At 42.3% G+C, this 26,284-nt stretch overlaps 1 protein-coding gene across 1 annotated transcript in view; it reads right to left on the bottom strand.

Moving 5' to 3' along the window:
- Positions 1-26,284, bottom strand: part of ANAPC1 (anaphase promoting complex subunit 1) — a 168,091-nt gene that overhangs the window by 21,877 nt on the left and 119,930 nt on the right. The window contains exons 38-40 of the mRNA XM_073628045.1: positions 24,450-24,643; positions 21,192-21,278; positions 15,902-16,019 (exon numbers count right to left, since the gene is read on the bottom strand). Of these exons, the coding sequence (XP_073484146.1) occupies positions 15,902-16,019; positions 21,192-21,278; positions 24,450-24,643 (399 nt within the window). The remainder of the gene's footprint in view (positions 1-15,901; positions 16,020-21,191; positions 21,279-24,449; positions 24,644-26,284) is intronic.

The following is a 26,284-nucleotide window of genomic DNA, read 5'->3' as shown; positions in this document are numbered from 1 at the left end:
CGGACTCCTGCTTTAAAGTGTCACTGTTTAAGTGATTTCACTTGATGGATATGAAATTTTTATAATATTCGTTATAGGTTTCTGTTATGATTTTTACGTTGATTCATGTATTGTATTTGCTGCCCATCACCGAAGATTCACACATAGAATTGCAAAGAAAATAAAAAGACCAAAAAAACATATAGCATACTAATTGTAATTGAATATCATCAAAAATCACCTTTCCTTTTCAATCTGTGAGTTTCTCTAAAATGCAAAGTAATATGGCAACCTGGAGGCAATCAGTACACACTTGGTGTACAGAACGCCCCCCAGAAATGGAATTTCCTGCTTGTCCGATTAGATCACTGATTTTCCCAGAAGCCTACACTAAGGTGCACACCAGATTTTAGGCATCCTTTGCAGCAAACATTTAATTTTTGATGAGATACGCCAAAAGGATTGATCACATCTAAATGGAGTCAGACACTGCCAATTTCCTCATTAGAACTCTGCAAGAGCATCAGCTGACTAATAATGAAAAAGTCACTCCCATTCACATTCACTGTTCACACAAACAGAGCTTTTCCTTCAGAGCAATAAAAAGATAGAAATCTGCAACAAAGGTATGTAAAACCCTTGCAATGTACATTGGTTACTCAAAGGGAATTGCCAGCAAATCTCAGCAAAAGTGGAGAAAAAGGTTCTTTTTTTGGTCATGCTCCAGGCCACATGTTGATTGCAGTTGGAATTCGAGAGACCGCTCCTGCTCGTGCCCATCAACATCCATTTGGGCTTGCGGCCTAAAAAGACACCACCTTGTCTGGATACAATGGGAGATTCCCCCTATGCCTTTCTGACGTACTGCCATATGGTATGTGCGTCCTATGTATCCGGTAAGGGTACCCTCTTATTCCTCATTGAATATTTATATGCCTTTTGATGTTTATCGGCACCTTCCAACCTGAAGAGACATCCCTCCAACACTTCCTATATGAACTTTACTTCACTTTGCCGTTCCATATTTATACCAGACACCATTTGATGCTCAAATTTTCACATTTATATTTTCCAAACTTGAAGAGCTACTACTCCTCATATGGACTTTTTTCTTTACTATTTTTAATGGTTTTGCTGTTCCATATTGCACACTGGACACTTGATTATCATTTGATGCTTACATGTTTTCACATCTGTAAAGGTGTTCACTTTATATGCTCTTATCACATGTTTAATATTTGAGCGCTGCACTGTTTTGTTATTATCCTTCCTTGAACTTGGTCTGTTTGTGTACTAGCTGCTTGTATTTTAGTTTTGGGTTTAGCACAGCATTTCCACTTTCTACACTTGCATTTATGGGCACAGATTTTGGCTCTTTAAAGTCTACTCACATGCATCAGTGGGAAACATGGCTGCTCATTTAGGAAAGAGGAAAGAGCAAGGGGGTGGGACTTTATATGAGGCACATGGCTGCAAAAAGGTAAATTGGTGAACATAATGGATTTTATTATTATTGATTGCCATAGAATACAACCGAGCATAGCAAGTAAATACACATAACAATGGTAAATGGTAATACAGTACATGAAGTCGTAAAAACAATATAACATAGTATAGCAAGCAATAGCCATCCAGAGTTCACCAGAACAATTGTGGCGTAAAACAATAATGCATCATGGTACTTGCAGAGCCTATGAACTTCTTGTTCCTAAAGGGGGTATTAAAGGTAAACTTGATATTCGAGTAGTGTAGAATGAAAACATGACGTATGGCAGCTCTACGCGTTTCGTGGCTAAGCGGCCACTCGTCAGGAGCAAGCACAAGATGTATCTATGGGTAAAAAGTTAAGCTTAGGTAAAATGATCAGGCAAACATGTAAAATGGTGGGGTGTGAAACCCTCAAATCAAATACCTGTTGACTCTTAATGGTCCGTATGGTTGCGGTGTAAAACCGGGTACCGTGGCCGTCCGAGAAGGTGCTCCCACCGGGAGCCACGGCGAGCATCTCATCCAGAGCGCCCCAACAGGCAACAGCCAGAGCAAGCATGGGAATGCAAGGCAACCTGGGAGTGGGTTAAATTGAGAATGAACCGAGGTGAACTGCACAAGGGGGAAAAAGGAGTAAGAAGGTGAGGAAAAAGGGCCCAAGTGGGGGGTAGGTGAAGGGGGTAAAAACTGGCAGCCAGGGGCTGAGATGTGAGGTGAGGTGAAAATGGAAGAGGGAGAAGGGCAAGTGACCACCAGTGAGAACAAGGAAGTGTGGGTCAAAGAAAAAGTGATGTGGATGAACTGATTACCTGTGGTGGAAAGTGCTTATAACAGGAAGGGAAAAATCCTGAACTGGCGTGCAGGCCAGTGTGATAGAGAGCCTTGAATGCCAGTGCCCGTCCCGGGGGAAGCCTATATAGGCACCGAAGCGATGACGCCGCCGACGTCACACCAGCGCAGCAGAGTGGCAAGGAATGCCCGACCCTCCGCCAGCAGAAGTCCCCCGATCTGCTCGCAAGCGTAGTCACCACACACAAAGGCACGTCAGCGCCCGAACAGCGCCGCGTGTCCAGCATGGGATGCGTGACATTGATGTGCAGTGGTGGTGCCCCCCCCCCAGGTGTCAGAGGCCGGGGGTAGGGGGAGGGCCGCCAGGCACATCATGGCTCCCAGAAAAGGAGAACTAACACCGCCTCCAAAATCGAACCTGGACATGCAACAAATGCAAAAAAACAGGTATATAAGTGAGAAACATAAAATTGGTTGTCAAGGTACCTAAAGTTCAGAAAATAAATGGATCAGAAAGAATTGTCATAGGGTCAAAAGTTGCAAAGGAGGATAATGTAGTTTGAAATGATAGAGCATACCATGTGCTTCCATCCCTATAACTAATATTGGATAGAGATTAAAAGTAATGTTTAGGGACTTTATATGAACGCATGGCCTGGTAAGGCCCATTGTTCCATCCCTTGGGACTTTAAATGAAATTGTGGCCCGGTAAGGTCACATATTTCCATCCCTGTCATAAATCAAAGAGGAAAGAGCAAGGGGGTGGGACTTTATATGAGGCACATGGTTGCAACAACCTTGCTCATTTAGCAAGTTATATTTTACTCGGAAGTACACATTGCTTTCATCACTGAAATTAGTCATTCAGGTCTTGGTGATGCAAGTTTGTAATACAAAAAAAGCTTGGAACTAAACCCTGCTATCCTGTATGGCCATCTTAGCCTCTCTTTGACTTGCATGTGCATGTCATTAGTTGTGACGCCTAGCATTTGATGGTTTGATAGCTTGGTTAAGAGCACAAGAAAAAGTGAGTTATCATTCACGACATGCCTTGAATATAACGGTTTTGGGAAAACCGTCAAAATGAGCTAAAATGGTTTGCAGGCAATTTTATACAAAACAATAACAATAATTTACAAACACAAGGTACACTGTTTTGTAGAGCATTTTGAGTTTTCAAACAAAGCAAAAAATCTGGCTTTTATGGATAACTGCTTTATTTTCTTAGTTCTAATTCAAATTGGCTCCAAAAGTGAAAAATTTCACTGCATTTTGCTGTATTTCACGGTGCAAACAAAATGCCTGAAGCTGAAATCACAAAATTTTCAAAAAAGCCCAATAAACAAAAGTCATGCATTTGGATGCATTATGCTGTATTTTGCCATTTAAGACAAAGTTCCATTCTAAACACTGTGCAGCACATATGAAAATGCATGTTATAGTAGAAATAAGTCCTAACATCTCTACCGCTTTTGCACATACGGCCATTATTAAAAAGTTTCTTCATCCAATAAACATTATCCTCTACTCCCACGCCCTCTAACTGATCGCCCAATATTGTGAGGACTGTTCTTTTTGAGGGGCCGCAAGGGTGGGCAACAAAACTGGCCCAAGGTGGGCCTCAAGTGAAGCACTGAATCATCTGTCCCCACTAGCAGAAGAGGCACCTTTGACAGCAATTTTAGGCAAGTTAAAAGGGGCTTAGGAGAGTCTTTTTTATTTTTTACCCCAAGGAGAGTTTTAATAACTCATATAAGACTAATATATTCAGCACAGCTTTGTCATTCATAAATCTCTACACAATAATGCCCACTGGACGTTAAAATAACATTATAAAAACGCCAGTAGCTTTGCGGTGAGTTTTTCATGTTTTTGCAATAGTGTCTTTTAGCGCTTATTAGCATTTTTCCGCGTTAGCGCTTTTTAGCGTTTTATTTATTTTTTCAATAAATAAAAAACGTCAAAAAACGCTGGTGAGCTGTGTTTTTGAGGGCCTATCATCATTTTTTGACGTTAGAGCGTTTTTACAGCTGAAAAACTCCTCTCACAACTTTGAAGCCAAAAAACTGCCGGTAACAGCCTATGCGTGCATGGACACATAGGATAACATGATGGGGAGTTTATTGACTGTAGAAAAAAAAAATCTGAAGCCAAAAACTGTAAAACGCCAGTTGCTGTAAAACGTCCAAAAACGTCTAATGTGCGTGAGGCCTTAAAATAAATCTCCATCCAATACTTTTTTTACATTTTGGATAACATATAGGAAGTGGTAAATTTCCAGTAAGTTTTTCTTCTGTCTGTGCCCGGTAGATTTCCTCCCACTTGGGACACAACAAATTAATTTTTCAAATCCTTCCCCACTGTACTTAATAAAGTGCGGTTATTGCCATCTTTTGCCTGTAAGAAAGAGTCACTTTATGTCCCAGTCACATAGAAGCACAGAAATAACCCCACCACAAAAAATAGGGTTGACAGGTGTTCTATTTTATTTTTACATCTTTGTGACAAAAGGTCATGATACCTATATGCGAAGACTAAACATATCGGCGTCAGTATTCGCTGCCTAGACTGTAGCTCTATTACTAATTAACCTACCTAAATCAAACTTACACTGTCATTTAAGGACATAGGTGTACATTGGGTATGATGTTTTAATAAAATACCGTGCTCATATTTCTCATTATAGGCTAACAAAAAAGTAAAAAAAAAATTAAAAATTATTAAACAAGTTTAATGAAAATGGTAGTGGTTTCTTTACAAAAAGCATTTATTTCTCTGTGCACACAGGGAGAAATACACCTGCTAACAAAGTGTCCATGTTGATTGGTTCCCAAAAGGAGCTGTCAATGACTGCACTGGTCACACAGCTAGGGGGGAAACAAAACAAAACAAAACAAAAAAATAAACCTAAATTAACTTTCCTTGTGGCCAGAAAGGTGTTCAAGGAAATATGTACTGATAAAAAAAAAATCTAGGCTGCTAGGTTTCTGAATTTAATGCTTCCAGTTACTGATGCAGAAGGTAAACTCTGAGTGATCTGCATTCTGTCTTGGTTAGTTACGCAAAATGTATTTGAGCCATAGAACCAGTATGATAGGCAGGTACCGTAATTAGCATTTTCAGCAGTTCAAACAAAGTAGGCGCTATTTCTCTACATAGATCCTTAAATACTTGGTGCTTATATCCATGTGCTTGTGACTTTAAACATACTACATATGTCATAAACTGCAGTATTGTGCAATAAATTGTGAAATATTAAAACTCCAAAAGGATGATCAAAACCTCCAAAGAGACACTATAAATACTGTATCAACAATATCATGCAATAATTATGTGAGTGAATGTCCCATGTGTGAACAAATATGTATTACAAAATAAAAAAATATTAAAAAAAAAAAAATATATATATATATATATATATATATATATATATATATATATATATATATATATATATATATATATATATATATATATATATATATATGAAAATTCCATCTCAAACTTTTTCAACATCAAAATCTGTATAATTGTACTTTTTTAAATTCATCCCATCCACCGTGCTGCTTTAGTGAACTGATGACGTGATAAGCCACAACTCCTGGAAATAGGGTGCTCCACCACCAGTGATGCCAATAATGCACTCACCAGAGCCCTGAGGCCCGCTGGACCACTACGCGTATATTATATAGCCAAGATAACCAGCAGGAACTCCAAATCAGCATTTCTTCATCCCACAGGTATGTTGTCCCCTCAAAAGGACGTGCACCAATTACCCAAAAAGGAAATGACAGGGTAATATTGCAACAAAGTTTTATTGAAATCTCCCTTTAAAAACAAATCATATGCTCTTACACATCAGAGTGCCCAGACCGGCACCAGCTCGATCAGCATATCTGTGTATTCAATCCAGAATGCTCCCGCCAGATAGTACAGATAAAGGCAACGTCTGTCTTACCAAATCCCGGCGTACGTTCCACTGCTGAACAGACGTGACGTCCTAATAAATATTATATATATATATATATATATATATATATATATATATATATATATATATATACATATACATACACATACATACATACATACACACACGTGTCCATATTACACGTGTGTGTGTACTACAGCACTAATTCAATACACAAAGCTCTATTATATGCTTCCCTTTCATGGGGTACAAATGTGTTTTTAATTCATAGTCATTTGCCATTTTTACTCATAATTACTATGTAAGATCATTCAATTATCTACACAGTCAATGGTCACACAAAAACATGAGGGGTGGAAAACATGGCAACAAGCCAACTTACTCCAAACAACCAAACCAGAGCAAGTAAGAACTTCAGGCAGTAGCCCGCAAAACACATTAATCAAAGGTAGCATCCTCAGCGGCTGTAAGATCCACTTAGTAATACTTTATAAAAGTATGAACCAAAGACCAGGTAAAAGCCTTACAAACTTGAGCTACCGAAGCCTGATGCGGGATAACCCAGGAAGCACCCAAGCTCCTAGTAGAATAAGCAGGCACCCCAAATAGTGTAACATTACCCTTTAGGCCATAAGCCTGAGAAATAAGCTGATGGATCCATTGAGAAATGGTAGACTTGGAAGCTGTGTGACCCTTCCTTGAGTCCTCAGGAAGCACAAGAAGGGAATCTGACTGATGAACAGCAGCAGTTGACTTCAGGTAACACCTGATAGAACAAACCACCTTCAAAATGTGAAGAGCCTTTTCCCCCAGCATCTTTGGCTTGGGACAGGTGGATGGTAACACAATGTCCTGATTGAAATGGAACAAAGAAACCACCTTAGGTAAAAGTTGTAGCTGAGGCCGCGGAACCGTGGAGCACCAGGAAGTGTGAAAGAGCAGCCAATTCCGAAACTCTGCAAGCTGAAGTAATGGCAACTAAGGATGAGCTCAGGCATGCTCGCAAACAGCACATGCAGAGCCCATCAGGAAGTCGGCACTGGAAAGCGCTAATTGCAAGCTGAGAGACTTTTCCCGATCTCTGCAGCTGCGCATCGGGACAATGTCTCACTGCTTGCGATTAGTGCTCCACAATGCCGAGTTTCTGGCGGGCTCTACACGTGCCGTTTGCGAACACGTCTGAGCTCATCCTTAATGGCAACAAGAAAAATTACATTCTGAGTTTGAAGGACTAAAGAAATATCCCAGATGGGTTCAAATGGAGACCTCTCCAATACAAAAAGTATCAAGTTAAGGTCCCACGGAGCTCTAACTTGTGGAAAAATACAAAGGCACACACCAAGGAATGTGAAGCAATCGGTCTCTTTATAAAGATATTCCAAGGCTGCAATCTAGCCTATGATCGGCCAGTCCCAGATCAACTCCAGATTGGAGAAAAGCCAGTATGTGACCCAGGACATACCTGCAAGGATAAAATCTCTTAGCCTCATACTAAGCAAAATATGATTTCCAAGTTCTGTGGTAAATCTTTCTTGAAGTAATTTTCTGAGCCTTCAGTAGGTTAGGAATGACTAAATCAGCGACTCCTATCTCTCAAGACCCTGGCTTCAACAGCCATGCCATTAAAACCAGTGCTGTTAAAGAAGGATGGAAGATTGGGTCAATCCAGAAAGATCCAAGGGTCATCCGCTGACATGTTCACAATGGGAGTACCAAGTTTTCCCAGGCAAGGAAGGCCAGGATGATCAGAATCGTTAAAACATCTTCCACACTAATCTGGTGAAGTAGACAAGGTAGAAGATGTAACAGTAAAAATGCATAAATTAGGAAGAACTGGTTTTATGGTATCACCAGAGCATCCACAGCAAATGCTTGTGGATCCCTTGTCCTGGAGAGGAACCTGTTCAACTTTGTAATGAACCCGGATGCCAGAAGATCCACATCCAGGGTGACTGGCTGGTGACAGATCCTTGAACGCCTCTGGGTAAACAGTCGACTCCCCTGGAGATAGTTGTTAACGGCTAAGCAAATCTGCCTGCCATTTTTCTATGCCTGGAATGTGGACAGCAGACAATGCAGGAACATGGAGTTCCACTCAAGAAAGGATTGCGATCCACTTCCTCCCAAGCAGTCTGACTTCTGGTGCCTCTTTAAAGATTTATGTACGCCTGTGCCAGGGCATTGTCTGACTAGACTCTGGCAGTAGGGCTAGATGAATCTCTCCTCTCAAATTTCATAATGTTGATGGGCAACGATGTCTCCTGTATTGACCAAGTTCCCAGGACCAAGAAATTTTCCAGAACTCCACCCCAGCCCATCAGGCTGGCATCCGTCATCAGGACCCTCCAGGATTAGGGATGGAACAATTTTCCCATCTCTAGCATCTATGAGGAGATCCAGCAGTCCAGAGACAGTCTTGTGCTGAGGGTCAATGACGTTGGGGAATCGAACGGCTGCATCCTCCTCTTCCATGCTGCTAAGACATTCCATTGTAGGGGCCTGGAAAAAAACTAAGTAAAGGGTACTGCCTCAAAGGAGGTTACCATTTTTTCCAGAGCTTTCATGCAAAAGAAAAACAGAGGGATTTGTCTTGAGCAAGTACATCTGGGCCCTCAGAGCAAGACTATTATCCAGAGGGAGGCTCACACTCACCTGGATGGTATCCAGAGTTAAGCCTATTCCAACCTCTGGGTTGGGGCTATGGTCGACTTCTGTAAATTCAGAACCCATCCAAACCGCTCCAGCGTGTGCACTGTGAGAGACACATTAGTATCCAGCAGAGAAGCAGATTGCTTCCTCAGAAGTAAGGATACCCCAGGTACGCAAGTGCCCCAGAACTGGAGCCAGAACCTAGGTAAACATTCTGGGAGCTGTGGACAGGCCAAACAGCAGGGTCACAAACTGAAAGTGGCAGTCCTCCACCAAAAACTGCAGAAACCTTTGGTGAAGTGAAGATTGGAACAGGTACGCATCTATGATATCCACTGACGCCAGGAAATCTCCCTACTGGAGCAAGGCCACCACTGACTGCACCAGTTCCATCAGGAAGTTCTGCACTCTTATGCCCTGTACACACGGTCGGACTTTGTTCGGACATTCCGACAACAAAATCCTAGGATTTTTTCCGACGGATGTTGGCTCAAACTTGTCTTGCATACACACGGTCACACAAAGTTGTCGGAAAATCCGATCGTTCTAAACGCGGTGACGTAAAACACGTACATCGGGACTATAAACAGGGCAGTGGCCAATAGCTTTCATCTCTTAATTTATTCTGAGCAAGCGTGGCACTTTGCCCGTCGGATTTGTGTACTCACGATCGGAATTTCCGACAACGGATTTTGTTGTCGGAAAATTTTATATCCTGCTCTCAAACTTTGTGTGTCGGAAAATCCATTGGAAAATGTGTGATGGAGCCTACACACGGTCGGAATTTCCGACAACAAGGTCCTATCACACATTTTCCGTTGGAAAATGCGACCGTGTGTACGGGGCCTTAGAAACCTTGGCTACAAAAACAAAAGAAAGTGAAGTGCACTGTGTGTTTTAGTTTGTGTACACTTGAAACTTGGCAAGTCTCTTGAGCTTCAAGATCGAACGAACATATCGATTAGGTTTTGGAACTGCGAAAAAGTCGGAGTAGAAATTGCAAAACCTTTCAGCACTTTTTTTTTTAAATAAAAAAAAAACACATTTGAAAGAAAGCATAAAGTGCAGAAGGGGAAAGCTCTAAAAATCCAGCTTGTAGCCACAAGCCACTATATTGCTGAAGCACTGTTGTGCACAAAACGTGTCAACCTTCCTACCTTTTTCTGCTCTTTTTGCTGTGATGTTTTTTTTCTTGAACATTTGATACTTTATTAAAGAACTAGCATTTCCAGTGGAGTGTGCAGGCAAACACCTCTATTTGTAAACCATATATGGGGTAGTGTGCTCAACCTGAAGCGGTGTTACCCTTGTGTGGACATATTGTGTACCCACTCATCTGCAATCATTCCCTACCCAAGGTCTGCAAACATCCACCCACGCAAGCGAGCAGGGGCGCCCCTTCATTGTGAAGGGGACTTGCTCCCCAGTTTAGCAGACTTCAATGTTAACGGTTTCTTACAGAATCGGGACTAGGGTCTGGGATTAGAGTCCAAGCTCTGAGAATGGTGAAAGGAATGCTTTGTTGAAGTAGAAAGAGAATCAGGTTTTTTAACTGTAGACCTAACTTTCTTTCTTTATCGTACATCACGGGACACAGAGCACTATAATAATGACTAATTGGGTTATATGCTACCTTTAGGTGACTGGACACTGGCAACCAATAGAAAGGCAGTTCCTCCCATATAACCCCTCCTATACAGGAAATACCTCAGTTTTTCTGCCAGTGTCTTGAAGGTGATGGTCATGGCTGTTGAAGCTCTTTAAATTTCTTCAAATAAATATTCCAGTGAGGATGTTATAATTGTATCCATTTGGATGGCATAAGAAAGCTAAAGTGGATGGAACCCGAGCCTCGGTTCAAGAACGAGGTTTTGCTTGTAATGTGTCCTATATGGCACTGGACCCTTGTTAAAACTGGTATTCCTGGTCATAACTTGCCCAAGGTAAACCAGAAGGGTGCCTTACAGGTCCAGGGGTGTGGACCTCAAAAAAATGGGGGACCCGGTCCTTGAAGGTCCTCTGAGGCGCTACCCGCCATGATGAGACGCATGCGCCACATGTGCGATGCGTGCGCGCCATCGGTGTGTGCGTGTGCCGCTGCTGTGTGCATCACAGATGCGCCGCGTACGCGGTGTGCGTCTGGGCAAGGCGGGTGTGCCGTGCGACGTCCATGCCGCTGGTCACGCGGGTGCACGCATGTGCTCAGTCCACTGCCAGGTTAAGCTTTATAAGAAGCTGGAGCTCCTGGCGTGTGCTGGGACAGCACAGAGCGATACTTGGTCACGTGAGTCTGGAGGTTTTTGGACACAGTTGCGACAGGTTAAACGCTGGTTACAGTTTGTGGGAGTACTTTTTTCCTCGTATGTAAGCAATGTCTTCCAGAAAACGAGGTACAGGGAGCAGGGCAGGCACAGGGGTAAGAGTACCTCCCTTGAAAACAGGAGACCAGCCCCATGCTGATGCAGCCTCAGTCTCCCCTGAAAGACCTGCGGCATCTGGCTTGCCTGAGCCATTGCATTTGTCAGGCATAGTGGCCACTACCAATATTCCTACCTCGGCTTATGTTACTAAGGATGATTTAGCATCTGCATTAGCGGGCTTTGAAGGCAAAATAGCTGGCATGATTGCTTCTGTAACACAGGGAGGGAAGAAGCGTAATAGATCTCCCTCCCCTGAGCCCGGGCCAAGTGGAGAATCACTAGAGCACCAGGACTCTTATAGCCAGATGGGTCCAGGTGATCTGGAACTAGAGTGGGCAGAGGATTTGGAGGAGGTGGCCATAAAGGACCGGGAGGAAGGAGAGGCTGAAGAATCCTCAGCTGAGGACTCAGGTTCAGAGGAGCCAATTTCAGCCTCCCATTCCCAGAAACTGTTTATCCGATCTCTGACTGAGATGGTACGAGTCGGGTTTAAGTTAACTCCGGTTCAGGAGTCTGGACTCTCCTGTTCTACTTTGGGATCCTTGTGACCTCAGCAGGGTTCCCAAGCATTCCCTTTGCATCCATTATTGGAGCAGGTGGTTTACGCAGACTGGGATCATCCTGACAGGATATACTTACTTCCAAAAAGGTTTTCCATCCTTTATCCTATGGAGGAAAAGTTCAGGAAGAAATGGGGTACACCTTTGGTGGATGCCGCCATTTCTTCAGTAAATAAGAATTTAACCTGCCCAGTGGATAATGCCCAGGTATTTAAGGATCCAGACGATAAAAAGCTAGAGTCCTTATTAAAAGCCTCCTTTTCGGTGGCTGGTGCAGCAGTTCAGCTATTGGAATTTGCCAATCCCTAAAAGACCGGCTTAAAAGGTTAATAAAAAACCTGCCTTTTCAGGAGGAACCTACCGAGGAATTGTTGGAGCTTCCACGTGCTCTATGTTTTGCAGTAGATGCATTGAAAGACTCAATTCAGCAAATGTCTCGTTTTGCGTTACTGTCCATACATATGAGCTGGGTTTTCTGGCTAAAGAACTGGTCTGCTGAGACGCCATGCAAGAGGCTATTTGCAGCTTTTCCCTTCCATGGAGAACACTTGTTTGGCGAGGATCTGGATAAATATATCCAAAAGATCTCTGGAGGAAAGAGTGCCCTTCTCCCTACTAAAAAAAGAGGGAAGCAACCCTCTTACAAAATTCCCAATGCTCCAGGACCTAGTGCTTCTTCCCCCAGGTGGTATCGACGGCCTCAGCTGTCTGGTTTCAAAAAGCCTCAGGGTCAGAAGAAGCCCTGGAATCAAAAGCCAGCCAAGTTCAACTCCAAGTCAACCTTGTGAAGGGACGCCCCCGCTCTCACGGGTGGGGGGCAGGCTTCGGCTGTTTTTGGATGCATGGGAAGATCTGGTCCAAGACAGATGGGTCATTTCCACCATAACACAGGGTTACAGAATAGAGTTCCGGGAATTTCCTCCAAACCGTTTTCTATACTCAAGGGTCCCATTGGATCCAGAGAAAAGGAAATGCCTATTCCTAGCTTTACAGAATCTGCTGAAGCAAGGGGTAATTGTCTGAGAAAGGGAGATTATTTAGCGTCCATAGATATCAAGGACGCATATCTTCATGTACCGATCTTCGGACCACATCAAAGGTTTCTGCATTTCGCAGTAGAGGGCCGTCATTTTCAATTCGTGGCACTGCCATTCGGTCTAGCCACGGCCCCCAGGGTTTTCACAAAGATTCTGGCCCCGGTGTTGGCATCCTTAAGGCCCCAGAAGATCTCCGTGGTAGGATATCTGGACGATCTTCTCCTGAGGGATTGCTCTTGCCCCATCCTGATCCAAAACATGTCAAGAACAGTGCAGGTTTTACAACGCCTAGGTTGGATTCTAAATGTGGACAAGTCGGCACTTTGTCCGACCCAAGCCTTGGTGTATCTGGGCCTGGTCTTAAACACCGCCCAAGAAAAGGTGTTTTTACCGCCCTTGAAGGTCATTTCCATAGTGGAACTCGTCCAGAAGGTGAAAAGGGAACCAAAACCTTCTATTCGGCTGTGCATGAGGTTGCTGGGCAAAATGGTGTCATCCTTCAATGCAATTCCATATGCACAGTTCCAGTCCAGGGTGTTCCAGAACAGTATTCTGGAAGCCTGGGACAGGTTTGCTCAGACCTTAGATCATCCTATGGTTCTGTCCCCACAGGTACAATGGAACCTCTCTTGGTGGTTAAAGACCAGCAATTTGAGAAAGGGAAAATCCTTTCCTCCAACAACTTGGAGAGTAGTAACTACAGACACCAGTCGTCTAGGCTGGGGAGCAGTCCTGGAGGAGGCCTCTGTCCAGGGAATATGGTCCCAGGCAGAAAGGTCCCTGCCCATCAATCTATTGGAGATTCGGGCAGCTCGTCTGGCTCTGCGCTTCTGGACGTCCAGGTTGCGGGGTCTCCCCGTCCAAGTCCAGTCCGACAACTCCACGGTAGTGGCATATATCAAACACGAGGGAGGTACCAGGAGTTGGGCAGCCCAAAGGGAAGTAAATTACATATTGACTTTGGCAGAAAAACATGTGCCGTTCCTTTCAGCAGTGTTTATACCGGGGGGTGGACAATTGGCAGGCAGACTTCCTAAGTCGCCAAAAATTGTTGCCAGGGGAATGGTCCGTGCATCCCGAGGTTTTTCTACAGATCTGCCAACACTGGGGGACCCCAGATGTGGATCTGCTGGCATCCAGATTCAATGCCAAGCTTGACAGGTTTGTATCCAGGATCAAGGATCCGCTTGCTGTCGGGATAGACGCATTAGTAGTTCCTTGGGATCAATATTCTCTGATATATGCCTTCCCTCCGATCCAAATTCTGCCGCACTTACTTCGCAGAATACAAGGGGAACGGAAGCCAGTGATCCTAGTGGGGCCCCAGCATGGCCTCGGAGATCCTGGTACTCGGAGATTGTGAAGTTGGCAGTGGGGGACCCATTGGTCCTTCCGTGCCGTCCAGACCTTTGTCTCAAGGACCCATATTCCATCCTTCTTTACGGTTGCTGAATTTGATGGCATAGCTATTGAGACCAGAATATTGAAAGACCGTGGTATTATGGGTTCAGTCTTGTCTACTCTGATAAACGCTAGAAAGTCAGTTTCTAGAGCTATCTATAGAGTCTGGAAGTCATTTCTTGGTGTGAGGAAAGGAAGTGGAACCCTCGTAGGTATACGATCGGAAGAGCTCTGGCCTTTCTTCAAGCAGGAGTAGACTTGAAGCTGGCTTTAGGGACAATTAAAGGACAGATTTTTTTCCAAAGACCAATTGCATCCATTCTTTGGTACGAACCTTTGTCAAGGGAGTAACGCACTTGAGGGCGCCGGTTAAGCCGCCTTTATGTCCCTGGGACCTAAATTTGGTGCTGTCAGCTTTACAGAGTCAACCGTTTGAACCTATTGGACTTATTCCGTTCGTCCTATTAGCCAGGAAATTTTTTTTTTTTTTTTTTGGTGGCTATAACGTCGGCTAGAAGAGTGTCAGAATTGGCCGCCCTTTCTTGCAAAGAACCTTTTTTGATTCTTCATCAGGAAAGAGTGGTCTTGCACACTCGTCCGGATTTTTTTTACCAAAGGTAGTTTCCATATTTCATTTGAACCAGGATATCATTCTACTTTCCTTTTTTCCAAACCCTAAAACTAAGGAGGAAAGGTTGCTTCACTCGCTTGATGTGGTGAGGGCGATAAAAGTTTACTTAAAGATGTCAGCTTCTTTTCGGAAGACTGACTGTTTTTTTGGATGTTGTGTTCCCCTCCACTCAGGTGCATTGCTTTAGGACATCCCAATTAGTCATTATTATGGTGCTCTGTGTCCCGTATTGTACGATAAAGAAAAATGGATTTTAAATACAGCTTACCTGTAAAATCCTTTTCTTGAAGTACATCACGGGACACAGAGGTCTCTCCCCTCTTTTCTGGGATTGTCATTGCTTGCTACAAAACTGAGGTATTTCCTGTATAGGAGGGGTTATGGGAGGAACTGCCTTTCTATTGGTTGCCAGTGTCCAATCACCTAAAGGTAGCGTATAACCCAATTAGTCATTATTATGGTGCTCTGTGTCCCGTGATGTACTTCAAGAAAAGGATTTTACAGGTAAGCTGTATTAAAAATCAATTTTTTAAAGTGGTAAACAGAGTACATTTACCCACAGTCACCTTCTAAATGTATCCATTCAAAGCGGGACCAAACAAATGTTCACTATGAAAATGTAAGCATTCCTCATGTTTCTTGCAGGGCAATTCCACTGACCAACACATCAGCCCATTTCCCATAGTGGACTTGGGCACATTTGAAACGGTACCCATCAAAATACATATGCCAAGCCCTTTCTTCTAGCCCTGCCCTTCTTTTTACTGCAATGTTGCAGAAGGCCTTCTTGCCATGACAATCATAGATATGGGGCATGTGCTAAAATGGCTGTTTCTTCTTGCCGTATTAAAGATGGAACTGCTTCTATTGGCAAAAACAACCGTATCATATCAGTAGTATTCTGCCTTTTTAAATGTATGTACTGCATTCAAATATAATAAGTACCAGTGAGCTATATGTTTTATGTTGATAATTGATGAAGTGACAAAAAAAAAAAAGTCTGTGCTATAGCTTACTTTATATGTAACCTCCAGCAGTACATAGCAGGGTGTGTTGGTGTCTACATCCACAGGGACCAGGAGCCTCGGCTCAGCAGCCAGCACATAGAGGTGACGTAAAGCTTGCAGATGATATCTGTACACACACAAGTAATAAATATATCTTGGTCATTATTCCATACAAGTAGTTTTGCAAAGGATAAACCACTGAAAACATCTGGCTGTAATGTATGTCTATATGTTCTGTAAAAGTGAACGAACCTTACCTTTATAACTTTACCAGTCAGACCAATACAAATAATGTATTAATTAGAAAAGAAATCCTAAACAAACCCCGAAGAGATGAGCATTTATGGGTTAGATGTGGAGTAGAAAAGTGTAAATATTAAACTCTCAGGAAACGGAGAGGTACTTATTAACCCTCTATTTTACATGAAGCTGCTTTATTTTAAAGTGGAACTTTAGTCAGAAAATTATGTCCTGATAGATTACTTCAGGCTGGCCCCTTTTGTAGGTATAGCCACGTAATACATTGAAAATAAGTGTCTATACTGTTTAAAATCCAGTAATACACCTCTCACCCTGCTCTGCACAAGCTCAGTTGTTCTCTATTCTCGGCACTGTGCCTAAAATCAGCACCACTAGAGACCAATCAGCTGACAGCTTTAAGATTTATGGTTATGCCCTACCCACCCCCCTTCCATGTTCAGCTTCTGAAAGTGATTTCAGAAATACGCAGATTGGAGTATATGACGGCTCAGGTGGGAGGTGCCGTAACCCAGCTTAATAGGATATGGGATGCTTGGGGTTCTTCAGAGTTTGGTTCCCCTCCAGGTCTTGACTCATCGAGACTGGCGGGGACTTGGACTCCCAGGCTTGGCCACCCCCTCCATCTCATGTCCCAGTTCTCTTAATCCAGACCCCTGGTATAACTCCCATTTATTTTCTTTTAAAAATGTTTAATGTTTTAGCTTTTACAGATGTGTGACCCACAACGTTCATTGATCTTTACGTGTAATCCTGTTTTCAACTGTGATGTCTTTTTTATAGGACTTATTTTGTAAATTTTGTTAAACTTTAATAAAAATATAATTATGAAAAAAAAAAAAGGATTTACTGTTGCTGAAGGGGAGAGAAAGTAACAGGAATGACACAGGCTGTGTGGCGAGAACACAGATTGGGGAGAGAGTAAAGAAAGGTAAGAGGGGTGACAGGACAAACTCTACTGCCAGGGAGACGCAAAAGAATTAAAGGAGAAGTCCAGCCAAATCTCGTTTGGCTGGGCTTCTCATATGGATCACAGGAGTGCAATTCATTTTGCACTCCTGTGACCTGTTTTCAGCACAGAGTGGATTGAATTCTGCTCTGTGCTGACGTCACCAATGTCAGTCCAGGCACCGCATCATCCTGACAAAGGAAGTCTGGATCTGCCAGGTGCCTGGACTAACACCCGGCTCAGCCTCTCAGTAAGTCGTTGAGAGCCTGAGACGGCCCGATCCATCCCCTCCACAAATATAAGTTTACAATAGAACAACTTCATAACAGTGGATTCAGTCACATCATATAAAAATCAGTCACAATATACTTGAAGAGAGTCTCAAGTTGTTCTATCATATACATATACTGAGACATTAAAAGCTTTTATTACGCAGCAAATACAGAGTGTGCAAACACACTCTACTGGCTTTCCAGAAGCTCAAACCTTATCCCAGACAACAAGCATACATAAATTTCAATAGAAATATTACGTAAAAAAACTAAAGTGGAACTGGAGGTGAAGTAACTCAACTCAAACTTTAACTGCTAATGGTTAATATTGACTTCTCTTAAAGTGAAGTATCAGTGAGAGATGTGCATGTTTCTAATTGCTTTCAGTAGATTACCATTAACAGCACAACAAAAAAGACAAAGTTTGTTGAGATTCTTTGTTTACTGATGTTCTGTCACACAGTATTACAATGAGATATTGGCACTTTGTATAATTTTACAATGTGAATTTTTGTACCCTGCCACTGAATTCACTTAAAAAAAAAAAAAAAAAAAAAAAAAAAAACTTTATTACAAGTTTTTTTTTTTTTTTAAATTTGATGGAGTAAGGGTAGGCTATAACCCCTGTTAGTTTCTTTTTTGCAATTTATGTCCCATTGAGGAAATTTTGTTTTCACTTCCTGTCCCATAGCCAAAACAGGATGTGAGGGGAAATCCCTCCAAAGTGAAGGGATCTCTAGTGGTCACCAGAACTAATGTCCCCATTGGAAAATTTTCCTCTCTAAACCTGTTTTGGTGACAACTCAAAAATTGAGATTTTATTTAACCACCGCCCACTGCACATTTAGGGCCAGGTGGGCGCTTCCTCCTTCTGAGTGGATGTTCAGGAACGTCCCTCAGAGGGAGGGGGATCGCGCTCGCGCAACTGCACGATCCTGATGCGCTTGTGTCACCCGGACACGGCGCATCTCTGATTGGCAGGAGGGCTCTGTGATTGGCCCTCCTGATCACATGACAGCTGCGTCCAATCAGAGCCGTCATGTGATGTAAATAGAGAGCCGGTTGCTAAGCGATCGGCTCTCCTCTCTTCACAAGGAAGTTGTCAGTGAGGAGAGGAGAGGAGAGCGGTTCGCTGAAGCCAGCCGGTGATCAGTGAGTATGAGCTGTTTTTTACACACTGATCACTGGCCCAGTGTCCCCACACATGTCCCCAAAACACTGTCCCCACACACACACATGTCCCCACACAGTAAAAACACCTGTCCCCCACATATGTAACAGTAAAATCATATGTCCCAATGATCATCTGCACACGTCCGTGGTCATCTGCGCACATATGTCCGTGATCACACAAATTATTATACACACGGGATTTTTTTTTACCAAAGACATGTAGCAGAATACATTTTGGCTTAAATTCATGAAAAAATTAGATTTTATTGGATTTCTTTTAAAACAGAAAGAAGAAAATATTGTTTTTTTTTAATTTCCGCTCTTTTTTCACTTATATCGCAAAAAATAAAATGGATTTGTGAATAAATACTGCCAAAAGAAAGCTCTATTTGTGTGAACAAAATCATAAAAATTTTATTTGGTTACAGTGTTGCATGACCGTGCAATTCTTATTAAAGTTGCAAGAGCGCTGAAAGCTGAAAATTGGCCTGGGAAGGAAAGGGGCGAAAGTGCCAGGTATTGAAGTGGTTAAAGTGATTGTTATTTTTATATGAAAAAAATGAGACTTTACAAACATGTCATACTTGCCTGCTCTGTTGCAGTGGATTTGCACAGAGCAGCCCAGATCCTCCTCTTCTCGGGTTCCACAGCTTGCTATGGGGGCACCCGAGCCAAGTCACGGCTCCATGTGTCTATTCAGACACGGAGCCCCGACCTGGCCCCGTCCCTTCTCTCTCCTGATTGGCTAGCTGACTTTGATTGACAGCAGTGGCAGCCAATGGTGTCATTGCTGTGTCTCACCCAATCAGGAGGGAGAATCTCAGATGGCCGAGACAATTTTGGACATCGTTAGACAGCGAGGGACCTCAGGTGTTAGGGGGGATGCTACACACAGAAAGCTTTTTATCCTAATGCATAGAATACATTAGGATAAAAAACCTTCTGACTTTACAATCTCTAATTTTCACGCTCTGTGATAACAGTAAGGGCTCTTTCACACGCGTGGTCCGCTTGACAGACTCTGCTTTGCTCAGCGGGGGATCGATCCGCTGATCCCCGCTGAGCAGGCAGATGACAGGTCCGTCATCTGTGCAGAGGTGGACCTCAGAGCCCCGCTCTCCTCTATGGGGAGATCGGATGATGAAGGACCGCCTGTCAGTTTTCATTCGATCCCATCTTCAGACGGATGGAAAATAGTAGAGCTGCACGATTCTGGCCAAAATGAGAATCACAATTTTTTTGCTTAGAATAAAAAGATCACGATTATCGTGACGTAAAATCTTTCACATTATACAAAAAAAAATTGGGCTAACTTTACTGGTTAGTTTTTTTCTTCATTAAAGTAATTTTTTCCAAAAAAATTGCATTTGAAAGACCGCTGCGCAAATACTGTGTGACAAAAAAAATATTGCAACAACCACCATTTTATTCTCTAGGGTCTTTACTAAAAAATATATATATATATAATGTTTGGGAGTTATAAGTAATTTTCTAGAAAAAAAAATGATTTTAACTTGAAACCAACAAAATGTCAGAAAAGGGTTTAGTGTTTAAGTGGCTAAACCTAAAGTGACATTAAAGGTTCGATTTTTATCTTTTAAAAGTAACAAACATGTCATACTTACCTCCACTGTGCAGCTTGTTTTGCACAAAGTGGCCCCGAATGGCTTTTTCTGGGATCCCCCAGCGGCTCTCCTAGCTCCTCCCCGTTCCAGATAACCCCCTGGGAGAAGCGCTCTCCCGGGGGGTCTCCTTGCGAGCGCGCTCCTGAGTTCTGCATTCTGCGTCCATAGCTGCCGAGTGCAGGACTCGGCCCCGCCCCCCGGGACATTGGATTTGATTGACAGCAGCGCGAGCCAATGGCTGCACTGCTATCAATCTATCCAATGAAGAGCCGAGAAGAGCCAAGAAGCCCAGGCAACAATCGAGCGTGGGATTTTCGAGGGCTCAGGTAAGTAAACCTTGGGGCTGGGGGGCCGGTAAATCATCAGATGTTCTTTCACCTTAATGCATAGGATGCATTAAGGTGAAAAAACATGAATCTTTACAACCCCTTTAATTCATTTACACACGAAGTCTATTCCATTGACAAATTGTTACAACGTTTAGACTTAGTTCAACTGATAAAAAGTTCTGATTCTTGGCAGACTGCCCGTTTTTTTTTCTTCCTTCCTTTCGACAGCTGTGGCTGCAGAAGAGTAGAGAGAATTCTTTGCATAGCAAGAATCATGAAACACTTTTATCAAGATCGCAACAGGGAAAAATAATTGCTATAACGATTCTTGACTATTAATCATTCAGCTCTAGAAAATAGGGTCACCATCCCTCTGGATTTCACGAGCAGGATCAGATCAGATATCGGCAGATGTCAGCGGACATGTCACATCCGCCGCTCCATAGAGGTGAATGGGGTGTCTGATCAGGTCCGCCTGAAAAACTGACAGTGGATCCGATTGGAAAGCCTGTGTAAAAGGGGCCTAAAACAGGGCAAATTATGGGGAAACAGACAGCAATAAAAACGGACAGGTGTTCTAAACCCTCTCCATTCTATCCAAAACTAAAAAAAGTTTTTCCTTTAGTTCTACTTTAACTCTACAGTCAGAATTCAAAGTAACAATATAAATAAATATTTTAGAAAGACAGTTACCTGTTATCTGTGCTGTGAACAGGAAAGTGAGGATAGAGAGCACACAGCAGAGCTGCTATCGAAGAATTTGAGGTGCTTAATGAATACCTGAAGGAAAAATTCAAATATTACACAAAGTTGAAGTCACCAAGCAAGCTAAACAACTGAAGTAGCCATTCCTGAGTAGCCAACATTTCCAACAAGCCTTTATCAGCCTAGAATGACAGAAAACAGCTTACATGGATAGATTCATAGATGCATGTAAGGGCACTTTAACATGCACAATTTGTGAGTGCTATTGCTATAAAATAACTTCCTCCTGAAAGGCAACTACTGTTAAACATCACTTTTATACATATAGCTATCCCTATATATCTGCACAAGAACTTTCTGTTTTAATTATTATTAATCACCTTACATTGCAGGTCATGCGACTAACCCATATGTCACTACAGGACATTGGAGTCAACAAAAAGAAGCACACCGATCTTGTTGGATACCTCCAGCAGCCTAAAATCAGCATACCAGCAGAGTTTTAAGGTACAGTGGATATAAAAAGTCTACACACCCCTGTTAAAATGTCAGGTTTCTGTGATTGTAAAAAAATCATTCAGAATTTTCTCTACCTTTATTGTGACCTATAAACTGTACAACCCAATTGAAAGACAAACTGAAATCTTTTGGGGGGGGGGGATATAGAAATAAAAAACTAAAATAATGTGGTTGCATACGTGTGCACACCCTCTTATAACTGGGGCTGTAGCTGTGTTCAGAATTAAGCAATCACATTCAAACTCATGTTAAATAGGAGTCAGTACACACCTGCCATCATTTAAAGTGCCTCTGATTAACCCCAAATAAAGTTCAGCTGTTCTAGTAGGTCTTTCCTGACATTTTCTTTGTTGCATCCTACAGCAAAAGCCATGGTCCACAGAGAGCTTCCGAAGCATCAGAGGGATCTCCTTGTTAAAAGGTATCAGTCAGGAGAAGGGTACAAAAGAATTTCCAAGGTATTAGATATACCATGGAACACAGTGAATACAGTCATCAAGTGGAGAAAATATGGCACAGCAGTGACATTACCAAGAACTGGACGTTTCATCAAAATTGATGAAAAGCCGAGAAGAAAACCGGTCAGGGAGGCTGCTAAGAGGCCTACAGCAACATTAAAGGAGCTGCAGGAATATCTTGAAAGTATTGGCTGTGTGGTACGTGACATCAATCTCCTGTATTCTTCATATGTCTGGTATATGGGGTAGAGTGGCAAGACGGAAGCCTTTTGTTACGAAGAAAAATATCCAAGCCCGGCTAAACTTTGCAAAAACACATCTGAAGTCTCCAAAAAGCATGTGGGAAAATGTGTTCTGGTCTGATGAAACCAAGGCTGAACTTTTTGGCCATAATTGCAAAAGATATGTTTAGCACAAAAACAACCCTGCACATCACCAAAAGAACACCATACCCACTGTGAAGCATGGTGGTGGCAGCATCATGCTTTGGGGCTGTTTTTCTTCAGCTGGAACAGGGGCCTTAGTCAAGGTAGAGGGAATTATGAACAGTTCCTAATACCAGTCAATACTGGCACAAAACCCTCAGGCTTCTGCTAGAAAGCTGAACATGAAGAGGAACTTCATCTTTCGGCATGACAACAACCAAAGCATACATGCAAACCAACAAAGGAATGGCTTCACCAGAAGAAGATTAATATTTTGGGATGGCCCAGCCAGAACCCAGACCTGAATCCCATTGAAAATCTGTGGGATGATCTGAAGAGGGCTGTGCACAGGAGATGCCCTTGCAAGCTGACAGATTTGGAGTGTTTTTGCAAAGAAGAGTGGGCAAATATTGCCAAGTCAAGATGTGCCATGCTGATAGACTCATACCCAAAAAGACTGAGCACTGTAATAAAATTTAAAGGTGCTTTAACAAAGTCTTAGTTTAAGGGTGTGCACACTTATGCAACCATATTATTTAAGTTTTTTTTTATTTTTACTTCCCTCCACCTAAAAGATTTCAGTTTGTTGTTCAACTGAGTTGTACAGTTTATAGGTCACATTAAAGGTGGAAAAAGTTCTGAAATTATTTATCTTTGTCTCATTTTTTTTTTACAGAAACCTGACATTTTAACAGGGGTGTGTAGACTTTTTATATCCACTGTATAGGCCGCCATAAGGGTAAACATTTACCCTCTTCTACTACAGGCTAGGCTTAGTTGAATTTGCACCATGTACTGAAAAAGTAGCTTAACATGTATTTCCACTTTTGCAGCCAAACTGGGATAACACCTGCTTTATATTTTTTACATGTACCCATTCACATAGCATAACTTAAAGAATATTTATAAATTGCAGCTAGCCATGACATCTTCTACTGAGAAACATCAAAAAAGGTAAGAACTATTTTTTTAAAAAACATTTTTTAGGCATGCTCTGTGAATGGGAACACAAACATATAGTGGCGTTTTCTGAAATCTGACCGCAAAAGTGAAAATATGCTTTAGGAAACAGAACCTATAAAAAAAGTAGTGCAGAATTTGTATATATATTTTTTATATGAATATTTTATAATTATCTACTTTGCCCATATTTGCTCATTGCATATACAAGCTCCATTTACAAAAGCTACACATTGCTGTGCTTTGCTGAGACACTTCTCAATGGGAGTTTACCAGACAGGGTCTTGTGTGCTTGCACACAATAGACTCAGCAGTCTGACTGATAGCCAGAGACCATTTAATCTAGGCCGATTGCTCAGGAGCAACAGTGTCTTCATTCATGACAATGAAAATAGGTTTGTTATTATAAAAATGATTAAAAAAAAGCAACAAAAGGGTCAGTTCACACTGGTGCGATGCGAGAACCCGTGCAAATCCAGCACGAGTTCCCGCATAGCACCCGACTCGCAGGCAGTTTACACTGCCTGCCATATGCGAACAGCTGCAGGTGTCAATACAAAGATAATGACATCCCCAGATTGGTTTGCATACCGCAGTGCGAACTGTCAGTTCAGACATGAATCGGATCACATACCAATGCGATCCGATTCTGGTGCGGACCAACAAAAAGGGTCCTGCACGATTTTGGTCTGAATGCGATGCAAATTCAGCCATACAATCTGTATGGTTGAATTGGCATTGCACAGACATCGCATTTGTGATTTGGGGTGTGGTGCAAATCACATGCGAGGCCGCACAGCGCACTGGTGTGAACTAAGCCTCCAATATGTAAATTACAAAGCATTTACTGTACAGCAAATTATAGTATTAGAGGGGCATCTCACCTTCCACCACCAAGGAACAGCAGGCCGAGGGCCATGTGGTGAGCCAGGTGGAATCCATAGTTCATCTCTCCCCCGATTTTCTTGTGCATGAATCGGCACAGCTGGAGAACTTTGAGATTCCCAGAACCAGCCATAACCATAGAAAGGGACAACAGCACCACACTAAGGCATGTCTCCAGGTTATAATGACCTGTCTAGGAGAGAGCATGACACACAGGAAGATTATGTGTATATACCCAAAGCCAAACAGTTCATCAATAACAACAAATTTTCTGCAGGAAGCCTGAATAGTGCATTTCCAAAGAATAGTATAATGTAAAAGAAGCCTTGCACACTGCCAAACCGCAGCTGCTAATGAGCACACATAAGCAATGCGGTATATTTCCCAACACACCTTCTCCATAAAATAAAAATAAAGAGGGCAGAAACTGTATCAGCCACGGACTCCTGAAAGACTTAAAAACCATAAAAAAATATATATATATTACTGTGTGCCACAATACCAGAGAATAACAAATACCTTTACTATAGTGCTAACATTAATTTTTACATAGAGGCCCAAAGAAATAGGACAAAGATCAGCGTGAAAAGTATTGTGGCCCATACTAGCCAACCGCTTTTAATTACTCTGACTCCTGTAGCATATTGAAAGAGGAATCTGTTCCTTGTTATCTTTGACAAAACTACTCAGGTCACTATCACAATTATGGCCCAATGAAAGGCACTGATGCAGAGCCTTGGATTACCTTTAGGTTTTCCCTTTGCCACCATTCATTAAATGGATTACACTCTACCTTTATAATAGCGGTAAAGACAAAAGTATTGTAGCATTGTCGTGAGCTCTCATGGTGGCTGGACACATAGCTAAATGCCTAGGTATGTAGACATACGAGGGCTGAAAAGAAGGATCTGAGTTGAGGCAATTGACTAGTTAGCTCTACCTGAACATCAGTCCCTGGCTGCATAAGCCAAAATAATATAGCATTTGATTATATAGCAGTTTAATGAGGAAGCATGAAGCACTGGTTCCTCAAGGCCTTGTGGAGGCTGGTGTTTTTGGTGATGGTAGCTATATAGTATATATTATATATATATATAAAAAAAACACACACACACACACATAAATATTAAATACGTCACCATTTTTCTAAGTAAATATATTTCTAACAGGTGCTATTGACATGAAATTTTCACCACGTTGGTAACAACCCATGCAATCCATACATACAAAGAAACCAAATCAAGTATGCTTAGAAATTAAGTTATGTGTAAAAAAATTGAATGGCACAGGAAAAAGTATTGAACACGTTACCTACTTCACACAAAATCCTTTGTTGGTAATGACAGCTTCGAGATGAACTGAGAATAAAAAACTTGTCTCGGCTCAACCAGCCCAAAAGCATAAAAATAGAAATAGCCCGCTGCATGTATCAAAGATAGCAAACAATTTTATTAGATAAACCACAAATGTATGTTTAAAACAATGATGAACAAAAACAAGCCAAGTCCACCTCTTGTAGAACCATAAGACCAAGATAATAGCGGCATATGGCAATTGTGCAATAATAAATCTAGTGTTGAGGTTGAGTTGAGTCCACAAAACCTCTTAAGAATGAAGGTTACTGGCCACATATACACAAATTGTGCTGACAATGTCCTAATGGTGTTTGGACAACCCAAGAAGGGGAAAACATTTCCAATGGTCTAGAGGAGGTATGTCAAACAGCATGGTTGTGTACACACAATGTAGAGCCACTAAAGACACTCAGTGGCATATCCACTCCTGTGTGGCCTCCCTCTCATTGTAGAATATGGCTGCAAAAAGTAAACTGATA

Source organism: Aquarana catesbeiana, linkage group LG04 (genome assembly GCF_042186555.1).
Source record: "Aquarana catesbeiana isolate 2022-GZ linkage group LG04, ASM4218655v1, whole genome shotgun sequence".
Lineage (NCBI taxonomy): Eukaryota > Metazoa > Chordata > Amphibia > Anura > Ranidae > Aquarana > Aquarana catesbeiana.
The sequence above is the reverse complement of the archived record's forward strand: the minus strand, read 5'-3'. Positions and strand labels throughout refer to the sequence as shown.